Here is a 13956-nt window from a genome sequence, read left to right on the forward strand (position 1 = left end):
ATTTTTTTTAACCAAAGCAGGTTGCCAGCTGCTCCACCACAAGAACCAGGGAGCGACTGCACCAACGGGAAGCAGGGATTTTGAGTCGCACAGGTCAGAGGTGCCAGTACCCTGAATTTTGGAAATAACTGTATTCCTGTGGGACATCCATCCCTCTGACAGCGCTGTATGGCTCCAGAGGGGTTTGGAGCACTATACTATGAGAGCTCTGTCTCTATTTCACAGACTACATGTGGACTGAAAGTAAACCACTACCATCAGAGACCTCCACCCAGAGCTGCACCCGTAGCTCTCCATCACTGCCTGCTACAGTTACCCCCAGGCAATGCACAGGGAATTTACTTCAAAGCATCCTCTGTGCTATGAAGCCTCTCAACCTGGACATCCTTGGAGCCATCTCTGATCCTGCAGGACCTCTTCAGGCCCATGAAATGTTTTTGAAGTAACTCATGTTGGATACAAGAAAACCTTTGCAGGTGTTTGAAGGATTAGAAAGGAGTTGCATGGATAAAGCTAACGGCTTGGGATGAAAAAGCAGTCAGAGCACTGATCCCACAACCAACCCATGCAGGTGGATCTATAAAACTGAGGATGAGTGTCTGGGGGTGATGGAAGCTGCTGGTACTTTCAGACATCATGTGAAGGCAGAGGCACTACACTGTTAAGTATTATTAATGAATTAAATTGTCTACAGGACTCAAAATCCTGCAGAACTTCGGGGTGCTGTGCCAGGGACCAGGCAGCGTCAGGGGCGGCTGCATCCTCAGGAGAGGCTGAGATTGCAGATCTGCTCAAGGAGACCACAGTGGCTCCAATCCTGCCATTGGAGCCCTGCAGAAAGGCATCGAGCCGACGCGATGTGCTCAGTGTCAAATGCGTTCAGAAACAGCAGCTTGTTTCTTTGCCAGCCCTTGGCTGGAGGAAACACTTGGCCCTTGATCTACTGGGTCATCCAGACACCAAGAAGACCAGGTTTGAAAGAGGGAGGCAATGCTTTCGAGCAGCTGAGCAGCTCTTTGGAGGACAGACACTTTTATTTCTTAAAGCATGTGCCTGCAGAGCCCTGGGACAACCAAGCCCAGCTTTGTAACGTGGTCCCTGTGCATTAGCGCAAGAATTAAAAGAGGAAGGGAGAGAGCTCAGCACTGTCCCCACCCCTGTCAACAAACACCACCTTTAATAAAGCCAAGCTTTGTTTAAATTAATCTATAAGAAAAAAAAAAAAAAAAAGCAATGGAGTAAAAGCTCCTCTTTTAGCTCTAATTAGTGCATTTGAGACGATAAAGTTACCGGAGGGAACCGTTTCAAAGACAGCTTGCATTTAGATCATTTAGTGCTCCATTTAAATCAAACAATAAAGTCACTGCGAGGTGAGGGTAAAAGCCCAAGCAAGCAGCATACTTACACTCGTGATATCCTACGAGAGAGGTGTGATTAGGAAAAGAGATAATGATGAAAACAGGTTACAAAACGAACCGGCGGATCAGAATTTCACGTCGCCTTGTCAGCAAAGCTCAGCCAGAGCTGGCTGGGGAGGTGGGCTCACAGTGTGGGGGGAGTGGATGTGCCTGAAGCTCTGGCCAGGTCTGTGCAGAGTCTCAGGGGAGCTGATGGAGGATGTGTGGAGACTCTCCAAAGGGCCTGAAGCCTGAGTGAGGACAGGGTAGAGCCCACTGGAGCATGCAGTGATGCCAGGTAGGTGATACCACATAGGTGATGCCATGCATGGGGATGTGGGAGATGCAAACACCAGCCCGGCGACTCCACTGGGGCTGCCTCTAGAAAGCACCTCGGGATGTGAAGATTGCACTCCACATGAGATCCCTTTCAGGGAGAAGGTTGGCAAGCCAAGCCAGGTTCTGTGGCTATTGTATAACAGCACCGAGCATGGATGCTGCACGCTCAAGAATTACCTGGGTAAAATGACCAGGAGCACAGAGCTGCCCTCCTGCTCTGCCACTACTGTCCTAGCAGCTGCCACGGATCCTGGCCGACTGCCTGGTCCTGATTCCCTGGCTCTGACAACTTCATGTCCAAGCTCTCAGATTTTTTACAGTTATTGATAGCTCTGATACACCCCAAACTGTACCATGGTTGTTGGGTTGCGAATAACACTGCGTATTATATAATGCTTACAAATACGTGTATAAAACAATGCTATAATGAATAGAAGTGCTTTACACCCAGCAACTACCAAAATTTAATCCCTGTGTACCATACTGATGACATTTGGATGTCATGAGCTTCGGTGAAATTAGCCATTTTCCTGTGCTGTCCTCCTTTGGACCACAGATAACACAGACACAACTCCAAAGCTGAGGACACTGAGGTTGATATAAAAACGAAGTCCCAACTCTAAACTAGTCAGATCCACCTCTGCAAGTAATGGAAAAAGAGAGGTACTCCAAAATCCAACTCAAACTCCTCCTCAGGGTCTGATTTCACAGTAAACCTAACCAAACATAACTGGCTTCTCCTGCCTGCTCCATGCAAGCCTTAGTAGTGGAGTGTCCATGCCACGAGCTGCATGGAACAGCAGGGAACAGCTGCATGCTCCCCCAGCAGCATTGCAGGGGGTTCTCCCCAGAGGGGAGCAGAGAGGGCAGAATCCACTCCCTCAACCAGCTGGTCATGCTGCTGGGGATGCAGCCCAGGACACGGTTGGCTTTCTGGGCTGCAAGTGCCTGTTGCTGTATCAGGTTGAGCTTTGTATCAATCAGCACCCCCAAGTCCTTCTCCCAAGGGCTGCTCTCCATCAATTCCCCCCAGCCTGTCATTGTGCTTGAACTGTCCTTATCCCAACCCACAAGTTTTACCTTTTTATTGCACTTGTCCCCATCCCACAAGGGGAAAAGGAGTGAAGTGAGTGGCCATGAGGTGCTCAGCTACCAGCTGGGGCTAAACCACGACAAGGTCTACCAGTGAAAGGGTCATCTGGGTCACCTCCTAACAGGAGCAGAATGGGTTACTGGTGGCACTTGTTTCGCACATGCTAGAAGGGCTACAAGCAAAGCAAATCCCCCTCTCTTTGGGTCTGTAGCACATGAATGGGTTTTACCTCCTTGCTGCTGGCTTGCAGGATCAGCAGAAGCCACCTTGCTTCAGAAGAGACCCCAAAGCCCTGAAGATGCCTGGTGCTGCTCCTCGGCACAGCTCCAGGGCTTGGGATGAAGCTGTGCAAAGCGCATGAACTACAGGCTTCAGAGGTTCAGCCTTACCAAAGAGTGCAAGCCCTGGAGCACACAACCACCTAAAGACCCTGCCCGTATCTGGGCTTTTAGTGCTTGATCCCCTCCTGGGATCCAACAGAAGAGAGATACACGTCTTCTATTTGTGCTCCCACCGTCCACCCATGGGTGAAATCTTTGCTCCTTGGATCACAACCAGCCTCCTGCTGCACAGGCTGCTTCATCCAGGCACCACACATGATGGAATGAGCTGGCTAAAACACACACTTGCCCAAAGCGAGATAGGGGTGAAAACGGTCCCGGGTGCCCAGACCCACACTCACTTTTCCAGCAGGATGAGGGCTGTTGTCGGGTTCACGCGAAGATACTTGCACGTAGGTTGTCCGTAGTCAGCCAAATACGTTGACCAGTCCCACTGGATGAAGAGGTCTAGGAGCTGTAGCAGCCACAGGGAGAGAAAAGTAAACAGAAATAGAAGAATTGAAAGAGCCATCGTGAGAGGAGGTGGTTTAGCTGGAAGCTGGCAAAAATCCTGGGCAGGTGGCATTAACCACAAAAAATGGTTTGCTGACTTTACTAATTTATGCAATGTTATTCTGGCAATATTTCATTATTAACTTATATAGCTCTAATCATCAATTCATTAATATTAATTATTTAATAATATGAATGTATCTAGGACTATATTAATTTAGCCATAGTTCACTCCTACTACATTCTCTCTATTTTTGGCGTAAATTAGCAGTACAGGGGATATCAGGATTGAGATGCTCTGAGGAGGTGAGTGGGAGAGAGTCCCGGCACTGTGAAGCTCCTAGCTATGTCAGGAGAGCACTTTTGGGGTCAAAGGCACTACAAATTTATTATGTCCCCAAAGAACCCCCATCTTGGTTAGAATGATGCCACAAGGGTTTCTCATCCTGTTTGCTCCATCTCAGTGTCTGGCAAGCGCTTTCTAAATGTCTCTAATGACAGGAGCTCCCTGGGGAGGAGTGGGAGCCATCTAGAAGCCTGGGGATTTATCTTGGGTGAACACAGCTACCAGAGGAGACTGGGAGTCCCAGGTGGTTTCCAGCTGTTTGTTAGAGAAACCACACTGACCTCAGCAGCAGGGTAAGGGAACCTAGATTAATTCAGGCATCCATGACAAACCCTGATTCAGACCTGCAAAATTCACACCTGAAGCCCTTCACCTCCACAGAGGACCCCCTGGGTACTCCCCCCGCCCATCCCTCCCAGTTGATCTGTGTGAGGGATGAGCAAATGCAGGTATCCTGAATGCCCTCTCCCACCTCACTTTCTGTATCCTTAAAACCCAAACAGGATCCCCACATCTTTCCCCACACAAGGAACATCTTGCCCTGAAGAGGACTTACCTCCCCACCCACCCAAAAGAGCACATATAAGAGGATGTAGAAGATGCAGCCGTCATCTCCATCATCTAAAACAGGTTAATTAAGAGTGGGTGAAGTTCCCCCCCCGCAACCTTCTGCCTTGGAGAGCTGCTGTGACCGCTCTATTGCAGGACAGGCTGCCAAGCACACGGACATCTTCATCGCTCGGGTCTGCATGTCCCGGCGCTCACCACCGAAGCTTAGAGAAGAAGGACCATCCCACAGCCAAGCAAGGACCATAGAGGGCTCATTGTCCCTGCGTCTCCATGGTTTTCTTGGGAGACTCCAGCACTGTTTAACAACACATCCCACCCCGCCAAGGGGATTTGGCTCTTCTGAGACCTCAAGGTACAAAACGAAAATGTGCAACAAGATTCTTTTTGACTATGTAGGTCAGGGCAAAGAAAACAAGCTGTCGGGAACAATCCCCCGGGCTAGCGGGGGGGACGGATTAGCCGGGACCTAAGAGGGCTTTTCCAGCCTGCGGTCCCGCGCGGCTTTGTGCGGCGGGTCCATTGTGTTAACTACAAACCCCAGTTGAACATCATCGGCAGGAGTGTGGGGTTTTTTTTTTCCAAAGGGCACCTTCAAGAGACAACTTTAAATATGATTTCACAGGCTCTTTTCATACAGCACAGCAGGCCCAAAACTCTTCTACCAGGTTTGCCGACTGCTGCGGGAAACTGTATGGTTATACAGCCTAAATCGGATCCCCCCACCAACACACCAAAATCCTCTTGCTGGTGGCCCCGGCGGGAGCTGAACGTGCCTTGGGCAAACCACAAACAAAGCAGCACGAGTTACTGCCATAGAAAGTGCATGTCCAGCCTGCTGAGGGGCCAGGTAGCCATTCATGGGAGGTGGAAATAAAGCCCCAGGAGAAAGGGACAAAAGAAGCAGTGAAATCAAAAGGTGACGATTAGAAGTGGGCTAGGGGAAGATAAAATAAAAAGTGTTGGGAAGTGTTAAAACAGGAGGCCTGGGGAAACAGCAGAGGCTTGGGGAACCAGGCAGTAGCTCAGAGGATGGGTAAGGAGAGAGCTTGGAGAAACCACCCACGTACATCTGTAAAAGAGCGTGGCAAATCCAGCAGAAAGAGATTTTTAAGCAAAAGTCGGATGAGTGGCTACCCAGGGCAGCTCAGCCCTTGCTATCCAGCTTGTGAGCCTGCACAGCAATTGCCATTTCCACCAGGGTCAGGTGATGAGCAGTGGGGATGGCACATGGTTCTTGACCTATCAGCCATCCCTGTCCCACAGCTTTGCTTCAACTCTCCTCCAACTAACTCAATTCAACTCAAACAATTGAAGCAATGCAGTTCTCCCTTTGCTGGGGTTGAAGGTGCACCACCATACCTTCTGTTGCATTAGCATCAACATGATGAGATAGTCAGAGGAAGTTATTTTAGAGACCTGTTGGAGCATGTCCAGAGGAGGCCAAGAGGCCCAACAGCCAGAGCACCTCTGCTTCGGGGATAGACTGAAGGAGTTCGGGTTGTTGAGCCCTGGAGAAGAGGCTCTGAGGCCATCTTATATTGTGGCCTTGCAATACTTAAAGGGGGCTAATATGAAAGTTGGAGAGAGACTTTTTACCAGGGCCTGCAGTGACATGAGAAACAGCAATGGTTTTAAACTGAAAGCAGGTAGATTCAGGTTGGACATCAGGAAGAAAAGTTTTACAGTGAGGTTGGGGAGGCCCTGGCATAGCTTCCTCAGGGAGGTTGTGGATACCCCTGGGTCCCTGGCAGTGTTCAAGGCCAGGTTGGATGGGGCTTTGGGCAACCTGGGCTAGTGGGGGGTATGGTGTCCCTGTCCACAACAGGACATTGGACTGGACTTCATCAGGGCAGTGGTGGAGTCACCATCCCTGAAGACTTTTAAAAGACCTGCAGCTGTGTTGCTTAGGGACATGGTTTAGTGGTTGGACTTGGCAGTGCTGGCTTAATAGCTGGACTCGATGATCTTAAGGGTCTCTTCCAACTTAAATGACTCTATAACTCCAAACAAGCCCCATCCTAAATGCACTCCCATCCTGGACTGGACCTTCCCCGAGCACTGGGAGAGCCAGAATCCCCCCGGCCGGCTCACGACAGTGACGGATAGCCTGTGTATATTACAACTGTTTGCCCACATCAATCTTGCCAGCGAGGCAGGTCCGAGGATAGCCGGGGCCGGCACCTTTGGCCCCTGGCTGCTGCGCAGTGCAGGGCATCACCGGCTCTTGCAGGGCTCTGCCACGGGTCGTGCTCTGCAGGAGAGAGGTCGTGCAGGAGGAAGCCTGACGGCTCATGGCAAGCTGTCTCGAAACGATTTATCTGTCACATAAATGTGGTTTTATTGGTTTTACTGTTTAAACTTTTCACCTCTGCAGCTAAATCTGAACGACTGAAAAGGGGAAAAAAAAAATAAGAAAGAAAGAAAAAGGAAAGGAAGAACCGGCCTGCGCAGCGGCACTGGGCCGCGGCGGGCCTGCCGGGGGAGATTCCAAATAAAATATGCAAATACCATTAATTCTTCAAACTAGAGTCTCCTTTTCAAGGCTATAAATCAAACTTGACAGCACATACACTGGGGGGAAAGGAAAAGGGGGCGGGGGAAGGAGCTTTTACCATGCCGATATGAAAGTGGATTAAGCTCAGAAAGCTGCAGACGTGTGTGTGTGTGTGTGTGGCGCGCACACAGAGCAGGGCTGTGAACCTGCAGCTTCCCAGGGCATCTTTGCTGCAAGAGCAGGGAGAGCTTTCTGTATATATTTGTGAAAATCAAGGAATGGAGAATGGTTTGAGTATGACTCCAATAGAAACATCCCTGGAAAATAAATAAAAATTGTCTTTATAATACATATACATGAGTTCTCACTCAGAGGGCGATTCAAGAGAAGGCAGCCCTGCAAGGAAAGAATTAAACTGGGAACCAGTTCCCAGCCCTGCCCCAGGCTCCTCTTGGCAGGGATTGAGAAGCACATTCTCCCCATTTTCCCCCAGTTCCACCTTGGAACATTTCCCTTGCTATATCACCATCTCAGACTCTTCAAATATGTTATTTTTTTCAAAGCAAAGGCATGTTTTTCTGGCCCTCACATCATGTACAGGGAAAGGATGGTTGCAACTTCATTGCACGCTGATGGCAAAGGAAACGGGGACATCACAGTGATTTCTCCCTCCAGATGTATAGTGAAGAGGGACAGTATGTTCTGTCTGACACCATCTCTCTCTGGATAAAATTCTTTCAGCCAAGCCAGAAATAATGTGATGTGAATCCGAACGGGTTCAAAACTCAGTTCATAAGCTCTGCCAGCACCCCTGGAACAAGATCGAAGCAAGCACCAGCTCTGCACAAACCTGGGAGGTGGTGAGTGGTGGCTAGAGATAAAGAAGATGGCAGGAAAGGGAGACCTATGTTTTGAAAGATGAAAATAAACCCATGCAGAATCCCCTTGACCTATCTCACGAGAAGTCAGGATGATGTTGTAGGGATAACTCTACATACAGGATCCTCTCAGCCTCAAGGAGCTCTCCTCCTCAAGCCTACGAGATGGTCATCGTTATTGCAGGACTGATGCAATCCTGAATTCCCAACCTTCATGCAACATCTGTCTCTTCTTTTTTTCCTCTTCACCCTCTTCTAACCTGATGTGGTGCCACTCTGAGCATCCACAACCAGGGATTTGCACCCAAATACTTTGACCAGCAGGAAATTTAAGACACAGCAAATGCTTTGGGTTCATGGACAAGTCTACTGGAAGAGGAGTGTGATCTCTCCCTGTTAGCAGAGGGAAGAGTTTCCTAGAACAGAATTACTACAATGCTGGACTCGATGTTGCATCCATTGGAGCAGGAAGCATATTTGTCTGAATTAACAGCAAAGAGACACTGTCTGAAACAGTAGCTCCTCCAAGACACAAGAGCAGCCTGCAGCCTGGTCAGAAATGGAAACCACATCTTTCTGCTCCCTGGCAAAAAAACATTTCGCATTTTTCAGTCCCTGCTGAAGAGATTGGGCTGTGTAAGGGACACATGCCCTGGTCCTGTTAAAGTCAAAAAAGCTATCATCACCTCTGCACTCACATTCCTGTCTTCTCCTCTGGCCCAGCCCTTTTGCTTTTGAATATCATGAGTTTGCAGGGCCAAATTCATACATGAGCTACTGGTATTTATAAAAAAGCTCCACCAGATCTAATCTAGCACAAAAGCCTCATGGCTACACAGTATCTGGATGGTGAAAGAAGAAACAACCCCATCCTGAAGACTAACTCCTGCTTTATCTCAAGGTCTAGGTCTCTTCCTGGAGAACTGAAAGCTCTCAGGGACTCTTGTCCCCAAAATTCATCACTTATAGGGTGGGTACAGGGGGGATGATGGCTCTCCCTTTACAAGGAGCAACATGGAGAAAACAAGGGGTAACAGTTATAAGTGGCACTAGGAGAGGTTTCATTTCAATAGAAGAAAGAAATTTTTTACAATGAGAAGAACTGTTCACTTGATCAACTCCCCCTGGGATGTGCTGGAGTATCCATTGCTAGAATTTTTCAAGATGCAATTCAGCAAGGTGTTACACCACCTCATGTAGGCTCCCTTTCCCATGGAAGGTTGGGCCAGATAATCTTTCAAGGTCCCTTCTAACCTGGGCTGTTCTATGGTTCTGTGATTCTGTCCCAGAAACAAACACCCCTCCTTCTTTTACCCACCACGATATTTACTCTTGGTGACGAGAAAGAGCATCAAGGTGGCTTGAAAAGGGCTTTCCTTTGCCAACACCATCAGAGTATCAGCAGAACCACCAGCAACAAGACATCATGAGAGCTGATGGGAAATATCTGATAAAGAACCTCTGATAAACCCTCCCTTTGATAGAAATGGAAATTAGAGAATTCTCATGTACCTCCAGCTGTTAATTACCCTTTAAGTTCTTTTTCCTCCAAGCATACGTCTCATCCAGGCAGGCAACTCCAACTAGGAGTTGTTGGCTTTCTGTGGTGCTCAGGGACCACACGTTGGAGTTGGCTGGGGATGGGCTGCCAGGCGTTACTGCCTGACACAGCTTCTGCAAAGCACCAACTACTATTAAACAACCCAAACCAAACACCATCAGCACGCGTGCACACAGCCCCCAAAGGATGAAGAGGGAAGAACGACTCCAGACCATTAGCTGGCAAATCTTTCAACCTGTTTCAACAAATTTAAAAGCAATTATACCAGATTTCTCACATCCAACCGAGCTAAGGGAATTCAGAGTTAATTTGCTGTGTCTCAAAGTAGGAGGCAACCAGGTGTCCGGAGGAGTCTGGCCTGGGTCTAGGTGGTGTCAACAGGGGCTGTGTGGGATCTTACTTACAGTGGGTTTTTTGGGGAGGTTCAGATGAACGCTGAAGGGACAGCTGTGCCACAGGGTTACAGTCAGGCTTTCATGATCAGCTAATTAAGGTGGATTTGGGAGTTTCACAGCTGGAGACACCACTCCTGCCCTGAAATCTGCTGAGGGTCATGTTCATGACCTACTGGTCTTTCTCCCTGGGGGCAGGAGGGAATATTTTCAGAACCAAGCCAAACCTGGCTCCAAAAAGCTCTACAATCCTTCCTTATAACCACTAAGTCTGAGGCTCCAATTCTTGTTGTGGGCAGCACACAGAATGAACAGCCTTTGACCTGACCTGACACCTTCTACAAACCAGCCACGCTTACGTTTGCAAGAGATCATGTCAACGGCTAACAGACCTTGTGAGGTCTTTTCCTTAAAAAGCTCATTTTGGTAATTTAACCCCACAGCTCTTTTGATAAAGGTGATAAGGAAGGAATCACTTGGGTACTACCATCATCCCACCTTAAACCCACCTTTGGAAAGGGATAAGATGCTTTCAGCAGGACCAGAAAACACCCAGGTAAGACCTGGTCCTGCTGGGTACCTCCATAAAAGCCCCAGAAGCTACAGAATCCAAACCAATATCAATTCCCAGTATGACCATGCCTAAGCTTGCCCTCAACCCATCCCCACCACCAGTTGAGCAGCCCCTACTGCCAGCCAGCGGGTAATTGTTACGAAGCTCAAAGGCCCGAAGACTTTCCAAGATCAGCAGCCACAGACAAGTACATTCAAAATAATTTATTTTGGTGAGGTTTCAATTATGCCTCGTGGGAAAGTAATACTGAAGGAGAAAGAAATATTCTAACCCATGGGGAGACGTGGGTTTGGACAATAGCATTACTAAGACAAAAAGGCTCCAGAAATTGGAACATAATCTTTGTTCGTCTACTTGTGACAGACGTGGAGGGTAGAATCATGGTATAAATGAAAGCAGAAGATTCAGTCTAGTGGAAGGTGTCCCAGTCCATGGCATGGGGGCCTTGAAACTAGATGAACTTCAAGGTTCCTTTCAACTTGAACTGGTCTGTGATTCTATAATTTGTCACCAATTTCACTGGAAACCAAGATTTTCTCTATGTATCGAATGTACTTTGCGCAAGGGGGTGGGTAACACCTACAGCAACTTGACACTGCACAAGACAAAGTGATGTGCAAGCCAAGGGATCGATGCACACAGAACTCAGGAAAGGTCAGTCTGATTTTAGGTGCTCACCAGACCTGCCTGCAAGACAAAGATGAACTTCTAGGAGTTCATTTAGACGACAGAGTGATGTCTTGCTTGGACCACTCTGTAAGCTACACTCAGGTGGCCCCTTCAGGTCTCCTGGGCAGATGTCCCACCTGGGACTGTCCTTCCTCCTGAAGACTCACACCAGAGGGGGGAAAACTGATTCCAAGCTGCTCATCTCACACTTTAACTGGATTGATTTTGCAAGTTAAAGCAGTAATTTTATCTCTTTTTCTTTTTTGTCCTCTGCATACTTATGTATCTGCAAAAAAGAAACAGTTCTGGGAAAAAATGTGAGAAGAACCTGGAAAGGTTTATGGCAGACGAGACAGTATGTAACAGAGAAAGGTTTGAGACCAACAAAGCCCTAATCTGTCCAGTCTGGATTATTGTCAGATTTGTATTATTGCCTGTTTATAGGTTTTTGTATTTCTTACATCAGATTTCCAGGGGAAGGTCTCCAGAAAGCTTTTTGCCTGCATTATGTGTGCAGAAAGGCCTTCTGTTTTTCCATCTGCAAATGTTCATCGTTTATTAGGAGGAAAACCTCTGGCTTTCCACCTGCTTTGAAGTAATGCTGCAATTATACGGGTTGCCTTTTCTACTGCTTCAGAAGGTATTTATTCCAAGGGTCTCATTAAAATCTTAACAAACACAATTTTACCCTAAAAAATGTTGCATTTCTGATTGTAGCTCACTTCCGCACTTACAGAGAAAAAACCCTCCCTTTTGGGTTAAATGTGGCTTTGAGGAATCCGCCTTCTCCTCCCAGCCTGCGACACAAAACCACATGAAGGAACCACGAAAGGTTGTTGGGCTTCAAGAGAAGTGATGCAAAGCAGCCCGAGAGTGAAGGGTGGGGACGCTGAGAATTAGCACATCTCCTTACGGTGACAGTCTCAAAGACGGGTGGAAAGTCCCTACCGGCTTCGTTCAACCCTCCTACTGACTTTGATGATGCAGGATCGTGGCTTAGTCATTTGCTGGAGGCTTGCCTGCAAGGAAGGCTAAACTGAATTCTAGGGAAATCCCAAGTTTCTCTGACCACGGCAAAGCACTGTGCAGTGCTGCCTGGAGAAAAAAAAAAAACCCACCACCACCAAGGCATGAAAATTATTTGGTACAATGCCACTGGGATTTCAGTGTTTCAGAATAAAATCAATCCGTTCGAGCGACAACCACCCAGACAGGGGATTTTATGAATGGTCAAAAACCCAAAAGGAAATTCTGTCCTGCTGGATTTGTAGCCAATTTGCACTCATGAAAAATAATTATTTAGACTCATCCAATTCTCCACGCAGGTTCACAAGTTTGCATGGTGCTTTCCGCCCCGAGAAGATGACTGTATTTCTACCCTCCAGATCCTACAATCTGTGTAAGACAAAGAGACAATACTGGGCAGCAGCCAAAAGGAATGAAAGAGCCTCGGAAGACCATTCTCCAGGGACCGCTATTGAATAACACTTTGCCTTTCCATTTAACCATCACAAAGGGGGATTCATTCCCAAAGCAAAGATGTCTCCTTTAGAAGCATCCCCCTGGTAGCCTCTCTGGCTCAGACCTTTGGTGCATCCATTGCTTTGCCCAGCAAGGATGAAGCCTGGCTAAATGCTCGGGGTCCCAGCATCCGAATTTGCAGGTACCAAATTTGGGATGCAGCGCTTGGAAAGTCCTTGGCTTGTACCTAATTATTCTCAGAAGCCTTATCAAAGCTGTTACAGGGAGGTTCTGGATTTGATGATGGTGAAAGACCCCCTACACCATGGTCAGGAGGTGATGGCACCACGCATTCAGGTACCTCTTGCACACAGAAATACCTTCTTGGCTGCTACAGGTCAGGTGTATGCAGCCTTGGGCATTTATCTGACTCACCCTGCCTGACCCACACTTCAAAATTAGTAGCTCTGTAGAAAACACTAAGAACTAATGTTAAAAATCCCCGCACCTCAGCATCAGGTCAGGATGCTTTAGTGAGGGAGGAGAAGAGTTAACAAAAGCAGAAAACAAAGCAGAAACACCCCTAAACACAGGGACATGTGTTGAAAGAGGAGAAAAGCAGCAGTTCCCCAAATAAACTTACATGAAAAATCACCTATGCCATCATCGACCTTATAGTATCAGGGCGTGGGGGTGGAAATTACTTTAAATATCACCTTTTTAAGGGGAACATGTTCCAAATTCATTGTCCAAGCAGGTATTTGCAGCCAGATTTTGGGCCAGGAGGGGTTAATGCTTCTCTATCTGCTGACAGTTCAGCAGCAACTCCAGGTACCTGCAGAGTCATCAGGATCTGCCCAGAGGACAACTGGGCCAGGTCTTTGGACAAATACAGCCCCGCTTGGTACCATGGCAGCCAGGACATGGTGCCCAGATACCCTGGTGAGGGGCACTAAGTGCTGTTTTCCCCATTTGGGAGGTCCCACTGTCAGCAGGGAGCAAGGACAAGCAAGTCAGTGATGTCTGAGCTTAACTATTAGGGTCACAATTAGGGTCATCCCTCTTTTCCCCAGTCCAAGCGCGACGTGATGTATGAATTAGACCTCTCCTGCCATCCCTAAAGGCACCGGCATCACCTTCCCTGCAGCCAGGCGCTTGACAGATCCCAAACCTCACCACGGGGCCAGCACGCCCCGATAATTTTTCCTGTTGCTCAGCTGATGTCAGGTCCTCTGCAAAGTTGCATTTTTCTTTTGTTTACAGATTTAAAAAGGGGATAAAAAAAAAATAATAAAAAAAATAAAAAGAGGTGACCTCTCGCTAACCCCAGCCAGTCTATGAGAAGCTGC

General features: G+C 47.9%; 1 protein-coding gene across 2 annotated transcripts in view; it reads right to left on the reverse strand.

The window, feature by feature from the left end:
• EXOC6B (exocyst complex component 6B) overlaps positions 1-13956 on the reverse strand; it is a gene marked incomplete at both ends in the record, with an annotated part of 300949 nt that overhangs the window by 1545 nt on the left and 285448 nt on the right. For both annotated transcript variants that reach the window (XM_084263018.1, XM_084263017.1), the window contains one exon: positions 3512-3624. In XM_084263018.1, coding sequence (XP_084119144.1) covers positions 3512-3624 — 113 coding nt within the window. The remainder of the gene's footprint in view (positions 1-3511; positions 3625-13956) is intronic.

This window comes from Gallinula chloropus (assembly GCF_964237585.1).
Source record: "Gallinula chloropus genome assembly, chromosome: 4".
Lineage (NCBI taxonomy): Eukaryota > Metazoa > Chordata > Aves > Gruiformes > Rallidae > Gallinula > Gallinula chloropus.